The 12,713-nt window shown below is 54.5% G+C and overlaps 3 protein-coding genes across 3 annotated transcripts; all 3 read right to left on the bottom strand.

The window, feature by feature from the left end:
* Positions 1–2,557: 2,557 nt before the first annotated feature.
* LBRM_29_1210 (tryparedoxin-like protein) lies at positions 2,558–3,373 on the bottom strand (the record flags this gene model as incomplete). Its single annotated transcript, XM_001566416.1, has 1 exon — positions 2,558–3,373. One exon carries the CDS (start codon positions 3,371–3,373, stop codon positions 2,558–2,560), a length of 816 nt encoding a protein of 271 aa, XP_001566466.1.
* A 3,080-nt stretch (positions 3,374–6,453) lies between these two features.
* LBRM_29_1200 (tryparedoxin-like protein) lies at positions 6,454–7,575 on the bottom strand (the record flags this gene model as incomplete). The annotated part of the gene is made up of 1 exon (XM_001566415.1): positions 6,454–7,575. One exon carries the CDS (start codon positions 7,573–7,575, stop codon positions 6,454–6,456), a length of 1,122 nt encoding a protein of 373 aa, XP_001566465.1.
* Positions 7,576–12,266: 4,691 nt separating this feature from the next.
* LBRM_29_1190 (conserved hypothetical protein) lies at positions 12,267–12,710 on the bottom strand (the record flags this gene model as incomplete). Its single annotated transcript, XM_001566414.1, has 1 exon — positions 12,267–12,710. One exon carries the CDS (start codon positions 12,708–12,710, stop codon positions 12,267–12,269), a length of 444 nt encoding a protein of 147 aa, XP_001566464.1.
* Between the last annotated feature and the right edge of the window lie 3 nt (positions 12,711–12,713).

The raw sequence follows: 12,713 nt of genomic DNA, 5'->3' as shown, positions 1-12,713 counted from the left end.
TAAGGGAGGGAGGGAGGGTGGGTGGGTGGAGGGAGGGTGGAGGTGGTGACGGTATACCACACAATCATCTCCGACGAGAGAAAAAAAAAAGAAAGAAAAAGACGGCGTCGACTTCGAGACACGCACACACACACGCACGTGCAGAGAGAGAGAGAAAGAGGGGGGCACACGCACCAACCCCCCTTTTTGCTTCCATCCCATTAGGGCGTGGGGAAAATGCACCTCGCTGCGTTGAAAAGGCTCGTGCACAATCACGCAGACGTGCGCACGCATGCGTGTGCGCTGGCTTTCTTCGCTTGAGGTGCGTAGACATCGAGAAAAGAGAGCCTTTGGATGATTAAAGTAAATAAAGCCATAGCCGCTTGATCAAGAAAAAAAAACGCGCGCCGATTACGATAGCGATTGCCTCACACACACACACACACACACACACACCACCACCACCACCACCTTTTTCATTTTGTGAGTTCCCCCCGTCTCTCTCATTCTCTGCCAATTCTTTACACACATACATAGAAGCGTTCTCGTCCTTCCCTCTATTCCCTTCCTTCAGCTAGTCTGTGCGTGTTTACTTCGTTCTCCTAAGTGCTTCTCTGCGCTAACTCGCTGTTCCACCACGTAAAGCAGCTAATATCCTTTGATGGCTCTATGCAGATGGCGAGCTCGTGTTTCGTTTTGGGGTTGGAATGAGAGAGGGAGGCAACAGTAGCCGTTGCTAACGCAGCGACAGTGGCGATGGTGGTGGTAGTGAAAGAGCAAGGCAGGAACGACCCTAGAAGCGATGTAGTCACACAAGTGGAGAGGGGCGTAGGGAGCACGGTAGGGGAGAGGGGGGGAGAAAAAGTCAAGGCACATGGGCTCGCCGGCACGCATGAGTATATCAATGTTCAGATACAGTGAGGCAGAGACAAGCCCACACACATGCAGAAAGCTAAGCCATGGCTGAACACACCACTAGCAGCTCCAGAGCTGCTCCATAGAGAGCAAGCAAGAAACACTGCAACCACGAACGAGTGAAGTCGACGCCAATGTAACCGACAAGACACGTGCGCGCCTCACGCAAGCACCCACGTTGTACTCTACAGAGAGAGTCACAAAGCGAGAGAGAGAGAGGAACAAATGAACAAGAAAAGAAATGAGGAAAAGAAGAGAGCGGCTGCGAGAAATAAAGGGTAACTGGAAAACGCCAAAAGATGAAAGTATGCGAAGGCGAGACAACACGCATAGGACATACACCTTTCAACTGGAACAAGCACGCGTGATCATCTGATAGAAACTGCGAGTGGGTTCTATGGTGTACACGAAACAGCGAGTGTGTGTGCGCGTGCACAGGGGGTGCAGGGGGAGTCTCTTGTTCTCCTCCCATCTCTACTTTTCTTCCCTGTTTCGTTGCCCTGCACCGCGCCCCTGCTGGCGCTGAAATACGCTTTTCTTCGATCGCTATGAGCGCAGGTGCGGTGCGCAGAGAACATGCACCACCTCAAGTGTGCCTGCCTCTTCCTTGAGGCAGCTCACCATCCACCAACGTCTGTGTAGGCGTCGCCTGCTAGAGACCATGTGTGAGCTTCCCATTTTTTTTACAGTGTGTACACTCTCTGTCATACAACACATGCGCTCAGCTCCACTCTCCGCGGCCCTGCCACACGCCCACCGCGCAGCGCTAAACGGCGCTAGGCACGCGTCACGGCAGCGCGCCGACCCAGCCACCCGGTTACGGCCTCCGCCGCACACACCGCCCCACAGCCCCCCGCGCCATGCCGGCAGACACACGGCGCACCCGCCGGGGCGGCTCCGGCTCCTCACACCAGCAGGCGGCGAGGCCCGGGGTGGGATGCGTGCGAGCCACGCCGACACTCCTGCCCATCACACGGGCAGTGCAAACGCGCCCACTGCCGCAGGCCGCGACGACGCAGCGCCATCCACGACCCGACCGCCGACACCAGCAGCGGCACGCCGCTCTGGCCTAGACACGTCGCGGGCGCCAAGCACCGCCACCACGAGAAGCTTCTCGGCATTGGCAAGGGATGGAGGGGTTGCTTGGCCCCTCCCCACACAGAGAGAGTGATGAAACTTGGTCGTCAGATACCGAGTCCTGAGATGTGTTCTGCCATTATTAGGGTTCACGTGTGGGGCGCCTACGACGACGAAGCAAAAAAAGGGGGGAGGCGGTCAAGGGTGCCAAGCCTCATCACGGCGATGGCCGCACGTCATCCGCCGCGCACGAGCACACCAAAGGAGACGGCGGATAAACAAATAAAAAAAAATTAGATAAAATGAGCAAAACTGAATACACCACAAACAAAGGAGGAAATCTCCAAAAAGCAGATGAGCGACGGCCTGTACCGTGTCCAGGCGCTCTTCTCCGCACGCCGCTGGAGCACCACAGCGGCAGCTGGACACACACACACACACCGGCACTTCGATCCGTGGACTCTACGAAGGGCTTCCGTTGCAACTGTGCAAGTGGTGGCCCCCTCTTTGCCCCCATTGGTAGCGAAATACTAACAACCGCTGCTGTCTTGCTGCCGCAGTCCCCCCCTACTCCTCCTCCTCCCTGTTAATAATACCAAAAGTAGTAGTAAAAAACACACATTACGATGAGCAGAAGCACAATGCACTCTCGCCAGCCCTCCGTGCGGTTGCGCATGTCGCCCTCCGCGAAGCGCCACGGGAACCGAAGCGCGTCCGGGTCCTTCATCACCATCGCCTTGCCCTCCCTCGTCACCATGCAGTTTGTGTCTACGGCAACAACGACCACCTTCGGGATCGAGACGACGGAGTAGGCGCGTGAGAGGAAACGGGCCACCTCATGTTCCTTGAAAGGCAAGGCCAGCCAGTTGCCGTGTCCGCTGGCCTTGGGCACACGGAGGCTCTGAGGCGTACCTACCGCTGTCGATGCACCCCCTGGGGTCATGGTCGAGGAGAGTTGGGGTTGCTGAGCCTCCCCCATGCCGCTTACTGCACCAGAGGCAGTTGTACTCCCTAAGAGATGTGAGATGTCGCAGCTCATATGGCAGCTCTCATCCAGTGCCTCGTTGGAGGCAGCCGGTGGAAGTGAAGACGTTGCCGCTGGTGGGCGGCGCACGTAGTTGCTGCTGCGATTCTGAAAAAAGTCCATCATGCGCCCCTCCTCTCGATCCGAAGACACGAAGAGTACCTCAAACCCATATCGGTCCTTGTGAGCATCGTAGAAGTCCGCCAGCAGTGGGGTGAAGCGCTGGCATGGCGGGCACCAGTGAGCAGAGAAGTAGATCAGCACGTACTTCTTCCCCTTGAATGCTTCCGACGCGGCGACGGTGGTGCCGTCCTGCCGCAGCACCTTCAAGTCAGGGAACTGCGACAGGAATGGGACGGCCTTGGGGCGGAACGGCATCCTGACCGGGCGTCGCTTCGTCGGGAGAGAGCGGTAGCCCCAGCAGCTAGCAATCCAGAAACAGAACAGACGAGCCGCGTCAGCCACTCCGTGCGTAGAACCTCAGCTGTAACAACTTAGAAAATTCGGTCCAGTGTCGGTGTCTCGTGCGTGTGGGTGTGTGTGTTTGCCTCTCTCTGAATCCGTGCTTGATAGAACTGGCCCTTCGTACTCTCGATTCTGTCGCCGCCGCTGCCGTCTGCCACTGTGCACGCAGCGGACGGTAAAACAGTGGCAAGATAGGAAAGGCCTCGTACGCTCCTTCGCTCGCCGGCACGTGCAATATGGGGGGAGGAGGCTGAGAAAGAGACTGCCGCCACCTGAAACAAACAAGAGGAAGAAATGCGCAAGCAGCTGTGTAAAAGATGAACGTCAAAAGACAAAAAAAAAACACAAGAAGAAGGGAATGTGTCCAAGGAAGGGGAGAAGGGAGAGAAAACACGGCGCGGGTCACTCGAGTGTACGACACCTACAGCTGTGTGCGTGACTACGTCTATGTCTGTCTCTATCTGAGTCTGTGTAGGCACGGTCGGAAAGGAGGCACAAGGAAAAACAAACGGGGGAGTGCGCGCGCAACAACAAGGAAGACAACAGAAGAGTGAACAAACAGAAAAAGAACACACGAGTAGCGGAAGGTGAGGTGAGCAAGGCACACACAAGCAACACGCACGCACAAAGAAAGCCTACGAACGAAGAAAAGGGGAATGAGATGAAGGCTTGCGCGTTTCGGTGCGTCCGTATCAAGACACAGAGCGTGTGTGTGTGTGTGTGTGTGTGTGTGTGGGTGTGTGTGCAGCTAAAAAGTGAAAGAGGAAGGCGGAAAGAAAACCGAGAGAACGCAGTCAAAAACGTAAGCACTGAACAGAAAGAAGCATACCACGCTCTCGTGAGAACGACAAAACACTGAGAGAAAGAGCGAGATCAGCAGAGCTGAAGGAGCTGTGGTCTTCCTTGTAACGCCTTCGCAGGAGGTCTCGTGGGTGTGGGTGTGTGTGGGGGTGTTTTCGCTCCTCCTCTACGCCACGTGGGTCGCCTCTCTCTCTCTTTACACCCGGCTTCTCCTCAATGGCAGGGTATGGTGGCAAGAGAAGACCAACTCGCAGAGGGAGGCAAACGGCACGAAAGAAGAGCAGAGACGGCGCTCGATGAGGTGAGGGCGGGGGGACAAAAATGAACACCAATTAAACAATGAAAGAAGCAGACTTGGCAGATACACCGAGAGAGGGAGGAGGAGGGGGGGCCTGAAAAGCGGAAACAAAGAAATTAATACACACGCACACACTCTCAAGACAAGGAAAGGGGCAGAGGACGACGGAGAAGGCGGGTTGGCTGAATGACAGAAATCAAGGAAGAGTACGTGCGTACGCGCAGCTCAGCGAAGAAGTCACCACTGCCTCCTTAGCAGAGACAGAAACAACAAGAGTGAGACCGTCGGGGAAAAGGGGGAGAGAAAAGAAATGGCAGCAGCGGCAGCAGCAACAAATAAAATACGAAACAGGAGAGTGGCAGGGGCGGGAGAAGACGAGCAAAGTACCAGCCAGAGTACAGTAAAGGCAGAGAGCTGAACGGGAAGAAGTAGGCCAGAAAAAAAAACCGAGTGGCTCGCGCGTCTTTCCTCGTAATGACTCTATCACGTCGTCTTCTCCCCTCTGTGTGTGTATGGGTGTGGCTGTTTGCCTGCGCCCCTCTGTGACTCTGTGACTCGGTACTGCTTCTCAGCAACGCGATCGTGTGGATACGTATGTATGAGCGAGAGTGGTAGAGGGAAGGTAGGAGAGCGGACCAGAAACATGCAAACAAGAGGAGGGAGAGAGAGAAGCAAAGCCGAAGGCCAACGAGCTCCGAGGAGATGCAAAGTGGCTCCGTGCAAGCAGAAGCAGCGAAGAGGGAGCGTGGGAGAAGACGACGCGCGAATGTGACGCTGATGCGTGTGCGCAAGAGTATGAAGCCTAGCGTGGGGTTGGGGGACGTGGGCGGTGTAGCTACACCGCGTAAAAGAAGTGTAAGGAGACAATCAGCAGTGTGTGTGTGTGTGTGCACCGGGGAGAGGGAGAGAAAGAGAAAGAGTGAGACAGAGGAGGTGAGTGTTCGTGTGCGACAGACGTCATGCGCGGATACAGGCAATGGCAGGGCGCAGTACGTACCAAAGAAGAGGTCAACATAAGTGACACACATATGCGCGCGCATATCATCACATAGAACCCACCAACACCATGTAGCCAGAGAAAGGAAGTAATGGAGAAGGAAGGGTGAAACTGGGGTAAGCGATCGTAACACCAGACTGGGAGAACGAGAGAACGATAAAACTCTGTTGATAATCGTCTGGTGTATTTGACCACTCGAGCCTGGTAATATCCACGCATGCAGCGCCGCTGTCGAGCGAGCCAGAGCGCCTGTTGGACACTCTCAAGAGAAACCCACGGGTAGGGGATTCCACACTCATGCGTTTGTGCGCCTTGTGGCCAGTTCGGAGGTCAGGAAATACAACGGTGCGTCTGATTCCTGAGTGTATATACACAAACGTGCACACTTTTCATGCACCAAACGAAGGTCGACGGCCCCCCTCCTCTCCTCTACGTTTGCCACCACCGGCAGTAGGGAGGAGGAGGGGGGGCCTTCGACACGTGAGAAAAGGACAGGAAGCACGTGCGTCACGGCATTTGCTTGCCTATCTGAGGTGGCCCTCTCTCTTCCGCACTTATCAGCCGAGTAGCTCAGGAGACACTGCTTGCATGAACCCCTTACGCTTTCCCTTAGCTGCACACTGCGCGGTGTAGCCCTCAACCGCAAAGGAGGTGCACATATACACGGGCCAAGCGAAAAGAGGATTAAAAATGAGATATGTCCGCATCTGGAGGCAACGCAGTCTGGGCCATGGCAACGGCCACTAACAAACATAAAAGGGAGAAGGCGAGAGAAAGAGAAAGAGGCTGTTTCTCTCCGCTTTATGGAAGTAGCTCCATCCACTCATCCTCCTCCCTGTCGTGTCGGTCTTCTTGTGGGTATGTGGGTGTGCGTGCGCGCATGGGTATGTGTGAGCTCTACATCTCTGCCTGGGACTCCGACGAAGCCACAGGCCGCGCAATGAGAGCCATCGGGAGCGCCCACGAGAGCACTATGATGGTAAGCACAGCCACAATCACAAAGAATAGCAGCGCCGCCGAGCGGGTCTTGGAATTCATCCTGTCCCACGGGAAGTCCTCCCCGCTCGGGTCCTGCTCCATCATGAAGCGACCGGCGACGGTGACCACGTCGGGGTAGCACTCGGGCAGCGCCACCATCGGCGTCTTCTGCCGCCGCTGCGGGGCGTTGGCGCGATCAATGATCAACGACGGCGGCGGCTGCATCAACTCTGTCTCTGACTCCTCGGCCGGCTGAATCGCCTGCGGTGGGGTCAAGGAGTGCGCCGCTGGTGTCTGGTACACCATAGGTAGCGGTGGCAGCAGCGAAGATGGCAACCCCGCAGAAAACCGATTGTTGCGGCACACAATCACCCCAGGGTAAGTAAAGACGCGAAGGTGATAAAGAATAGGAACGCCAACGCGACCGACGTGGTCGTAAGGCACAGCCCAGAAACCACGCCGTTTGCACGACATCAGTGGATTGGCATGGGCGCTAGCAAGACCGCTTGTGGCAGTGGTGTTCATCGTCAGCTCTGCCACGCGCTTCAGCGGCGGGGGTATGGAGGAAGAAAAGGTGCTGGCCCTGGAAGTAACTTGGGGGTGCTCCAAGTCGCCGCTGGCGCCCTGCCCGCTCCAGTGCTGGCAATTCGCGCCCTTTTGCACTTCCTCCGTAACGCCCGGCTCTTTTGCTTCCGCTTGGCCGTTCTCTACGCTCAGAAGACGGTGCGTTCGCTTCTCCTTGCGCCCCTGATGCTCGCGTCTCTGCGCTGCCGCAGAGGCCCGTTCACTCAGCAAGAAGCCTTTCATCATCTCCGCTTGGCTGTAGTCACGGGAGATGTACACAACCTCGAACCTCTTCGCCTCATGATGTGCCTCGTAGAAGTTGCCAATGACGTCCATGAAGGCCTCGCACTCGGGGCTCCAGAAAGCGCCAAAGAGCAGCACGACGTACGACACGTCACGAAGCACGTCTGTGGCCAGGTGCTTGCTGCCATCCTGGCGCACCAGCTCCAGGTTGGACCACTGGCCAAAGTAGTTCATGAACCTCTGTGTGCAGCTCCGCGTAACTGCTGGTGCCTGTGTGTGTGTGTGTCTCTAGGAAAGCAAAAGAGGGACGTTCTTTGCTCGTTCGAACACTCTTTCCAATGCTGGCAATGCTGAAACGTAGCGCTACCCTCACCTTTTATGTGCTGCGTCGTCCCCTTGTCGGCTGATGTGTGGTCTATTCCGTCCTACCTGCTTCTTTCAAGCATGATGTCGCTTCCTCTTCTTCGTTTTTTTTTTTTGGGGGGGGGGCCTTCTTATCTATGCCCTGCTGCCGCTCTTACTAAATACACGTGAGCAACGCATCTCTGCCCGTGTCATTCATACGCGTGGGAGGGTGTGATGGGTGCGTGTGTTGGCCGATGAAGGCATTGGAGGGGAGGGAGCAGAGACGTGTGAGATTAGAGAGATGAGAAGTGGACAACAAAAATGAGAGGACGCGGGATTTGGCAGAGGAAGAAGGAGCGGGGAAATGGAAGCACTGGAACAATACACGTGCGTAGCACCGAGACATGATGACGCTCGCAGGTGTGCTTCCCTTTCTTTTTCTTTGCCTTGCCTGCCTGGTAGCGAGAGGAAGGCGATGATGAGGCGCCACTTGTCCCCCCCCTCCCCTTTCACGAGCGAATAATTGACCTGTAGCTGTGTGCGTGTCGAAACTGGCACCAACGATAGGCTTGACTGACACTCGGGTGTTTGGAGTTGTAGTGCATACTCGCCACACACACACACACGCAGCAGGTTGTAACGATTCCCCCTCTCTCTTCCTTGTGTCCTTCCCTCCCTCCTGCTCGCTAACCACTCTGCAGACGGGGGCCCAAAAAAAAGACAATAAGCAAGACAACAACGAGAGACGCTACATGACACAATGAAAAGGGCAGGACTGAAAAGCAGTGGAGTGGTGGGGAGCTAGAGAGAGAGAGAGAGACCTGGGGAAAGAGGGGGAAGCTGACGATCTGCAGTGCTCATCTTTTGGGGGAGTAGGAAGAGCACAAGAGGAAAAACAAAACGCAAGTGTCAAAACAAAAGAGAGAGGACACACACGCGCGTATGCACTCACTAACAGCGCGACGAGTGAAGAGAATCTGAAAGAGGAACGGAAGGAAGGATCCGCACCCTATGTGTGGCGTGCAATTGCGAAAGAGAAAAGATCGAACATGCACCTCCACAGCACTCGCATTAACGAGCGCATATACACACACACAAAGACACACCTCACGAGTACTAGCACCCGCCCAGGAATGTAGGAGTAACTTGTTGTTGCCACCCCCACCCACCCCCCACCCCACACCACCACCTCCCTTTATTTTTCCTGTATCTTGTCTGCTACATCCTCCTAAGTGGAAAGCCATACTTGCAACTCTCTGCCTGCATGTATGAGCGTGCCTATGAATGTCTCTGCGTGAAGAGAGAGGGGCTGGGGGGGGAAGGGAGGGGGGGGAGGGAGGGGGGGACAGGCTGGCGTGCAGGAACTATGACGCGTTTTCCAGTAATAACAAAAGGCAATATGAATAAAAAAAACGAAAGGGAAAAGGGGGTGGGAGAGAGATGCGCAGTGGTGGAAGGTGAGTGTGTGGAAACAGAAAACGATGCTAAACTGAGAGAGAAGAAGAAGCAGCGCTGATGGTCGCCAGGCAAGAAAATCTGTAGAATCATTAGCAGCTGCAGAAGCCTCCTCCGACAGCACTGCGTGTCGGCCCTCCTTTCGCTCCAGGTAAACGCGCACACCTACCATACACGCACTCAGGCATCGAAAAGAAGCACACTTGAAGGCTTTGATGTGGCCCTTGTGCGTAACGTCTGCATGAGACACACACACACACACGAGCGAGTTGATCTGTTCTACATTGGGAAAGGGGAAAAGGGTGTTAGAAAGGGAAAACAAAAGATGCGCTCTGGCCTTTTCGTACGACAGGTTCTGGGCAATGTTGACGTTCGATCGCTTTTTGTTTTGTTTTTGCGGACAGTTTGCTGTTTTCCCTGCGTTGATGTGAAAGAAGAAAGAGGCAGAGAGAGGGGGGAAATGGCGATGCTGATGATGATGCCACGAGAGGAGCAAACGCACGCACGCCTACACGAAGACGCGACAAGCAGGGGGGGCTACCTCACATGTGGCCGCGAGCTGTGCGCGAGGACCGCATGAGTCCACACGAAATGCGCTTTCAGTCACCAAAAGGGAGATGCCATAAAGGGGAATAAACGACTAAAGGGAGAAGAGGCGCAGAAGTGGAAAGAGGCAACCACTAAAAGGCATCAACCACACACACACACTTACCTGTTGGCACACGTGCGCAGTGTGGATGAAAGCCAGCGTTATGCATACATATATATATATATATATATATATATATATAGAACACAAGGACACAAGCCAATCTACGTGAGAAACGTTGAAGAAAAGAAGCAGAGCCACAAAACAAGAAAAGGGGAGTCACATGCCCCACACGTTTGCCTCACATGTGCAGCGGCGGAGAAGAGAGAGAAAAGCAGTAGAGGTGAGAGAAAGAGAGGCAAGGACGTGGTAGAAGATGACATCGTCAGATGTCGATGGCGAGCTCTGACAGAATGGCAAGAGCAACCAAGTTTTTTAAAGAGGAGGGGGGAGCGGGGCAAAGAAGAGAGAACAGCAGCGTGTCATCTGCAGACTCACAAATGAAAGCAGCGCACTCAGTGTAAAAGTGACAATACACGCGGGAAAGAGAAAACACATCATAGAACGAGAGAGTAAACATGTAAGCCGACCACCGCAAAGGAAATGCGAAACAGAAGAAAACGATAACCACCACAGAAGGTAAGCGCACAGGCAGACGCCCACTCACCCCAGGTGAAGGTGATGACATGAACATCAGCCGCTATCTCACTTACTTGGCGTAGTGTCATCTCTTGTTTTTTTTTCGTTTTAGGAGCGAATGTATTGTTCACTCCCACGCTATCAAACGCATGCTTCACGTAGAGACGCATCGGCATTGACATATGCCTCTAAGTACACATGAAATGCCTGCAGTCGAGAACGCGCATGTGCCTGGGCGTAGATGCGTCGTTCGATATTGCAAGGGAGAGAGAGAAGCGAGTGATAAGCTATCCGACACCATCATCCTCGTGAGAGACAGAGACGGGGAGCTTCGAAAGAAAAAAAAGGATACGTGATTCTGCGCAGGCTACCACCTCAATGGGTATGACTCCGCAACAGAACAACTCACACGAGCTTCATGAGGCGTGCAAGTAACACGCGGCCCTTCTTCTGCTCCCCCCCTCCCCCCTCTCGTGCGCGATACACCCCTCTCCACTACCCTCCTTGACAAAGAAAAAAAAGAGAGAAAAAGAGAGAGAGAAAGAGGGCAACGGTAAAGGGACAGCGAGAAGGGGGGACGCAGGAAAAGAGGCATCCAAAGACGGGCATGGGTCCAAGCGCACACACACATACACACATACACACACACACACACAGTCGAACTACCGGAAGAGAGGGTGAGCGAGAACAGCAGAGCGGGAGAAGGTAGAATCCATGCCTGGTTACTGAGGCCTGGCGTTGTCTTTTGGTGCGGTATTGCTGCCTTCTACAGCTTGAGCCTTAGAAAAGGGGGGTTCAGAAAATCGGTGTGCACGCCGTCCTGTCTGAACGCCAGCAGAGGGGTGGAAGAAGCACAACGGACAGAACGATAAGGAAGGACTGGGCAGTTGCAGCCGTGTTGCACAGGGAAAGAATAAAACTATCAATAAAAGCTCAAAGCAGTAAAAGTCGTCCGTAGTCGTACTCACGCGCGGCAGGTCTGGCGACACATACAGAGAGAGAGATGTTGTCCACAGAGAAGCGCAAGCGAAAGAAAAACATGAGGCAACGGACATGTTTACGTGCCTCTTCGGTCATGCTGGTGTATCCGACTCACGCGTACGCGTACACGCAAGCAGGCACACTCGCGGTGTCACACGCGAGAGACACGAAAAGAGAAAAGACAAGCGGCATGGGAAGAGAAGGGAGAAACGAGAAAGAGCACAAACAACACACCACCACAGGATGAGTGGGAAGGCTGATCAGACGAGCGCAGAGATACACGCACATACGCACTCATACACAGAGGGAGAGAGAGAGAGAGAGTAAAGCCGTGAGATGGAAAGATGAAGTAGAAACAGTGAAAAACTATTAATATATGGCGTTCGAGACAATTGCGCAGAAAGAGCACAAGTACACCTATGCATCAAGCGCGCTTCGTGTATGAGGACCGAGGTGCACACCCTCTGGCACTGGCACTACATAGCGAGTCCATGCGGCGGAGGGAGGGAGGAAGAGAGAGAGGGAGGGAAAGAGGGAGGGGGAGTGGCAAGGCGAGCAATCGGCGTCCTCTGCGAAAAGAAGAATATAGGTGAGTAAAACACACGAAGAAACGGCGTTGAGAGAAACGGTGAGAGGTGAACGAAGAAACAAAGGGGTGAGCGGATCAACGATGCCCGTGCAGAGACCCGAGTACGTACAGGTTGAGGGCAGCGCAAAACGAAAAGGAGAACAACAGCTGCACAACACACAGAAGAACAAAAAACAAAGTCGACCGCGCGCACCGCCCTTGATGAAGTTTGTGTGTGAGCGCTGCAATGTAAACTGCACATGTCTCAGCAAGGGTGAGCGAGAAGTGCGAGAGAAGGAGAGAATACGAGGAGTGCATTAGGCTATAACACAGAAAGAGAAGGAAAGCTTAGGGAGGAGGGGTGAGGGGAACACGAGAGAGGCGGGTGCTACAGACACCATCACCCACTTGCCGCTCGTCCGTCCTGAGCATCTTCATCCAGATGCGGCAGTGAAAGATGTGGTTGAGAAACGTGGCCAGCTCGATAAAGCGCACCGGAGTATCGCAGGTGTAGTGCACATAGAGCTTCTGCCCATCCGCCTGGAACTCCACATCCACAAAGCGCATCCACTCCACACGGCAGCTCTGAAACAGGTGCGGTTGCGTGGTCAGATACTGTAGGAAGTCTAGCGTTGACTCCTCAAGGGGAGCCTGCGTGTTGTTATGCACCAGGACCTCGTCGGCGTGGGCAGCACGGTGGATGGAGGAGGCAAGTGCGAATTCCAGGTGTACGACGAGGTGCGCAGCACGTCGCTGAGCATCTGTCATAGCCTCGTACTCGTTGCGCGTCATGGA

Source organism: Leishmania braziliensis, chromosome 29 (genome assembly GCF_000002845.2).
Source record: "Leishmania braziliensis MHOM/BR/75/M2904 complete genome, chromosome 29".
Lineage (NCBI taxonomy): Eukaryota > Euglenozoa > Kinetoplastea > Trypanosomatida > Trypanosomatidae > Leishmania > Leishmania braziliensis.
This window is presented reverse-complemented; position numbering and strand designations above follow the sequence as displayed.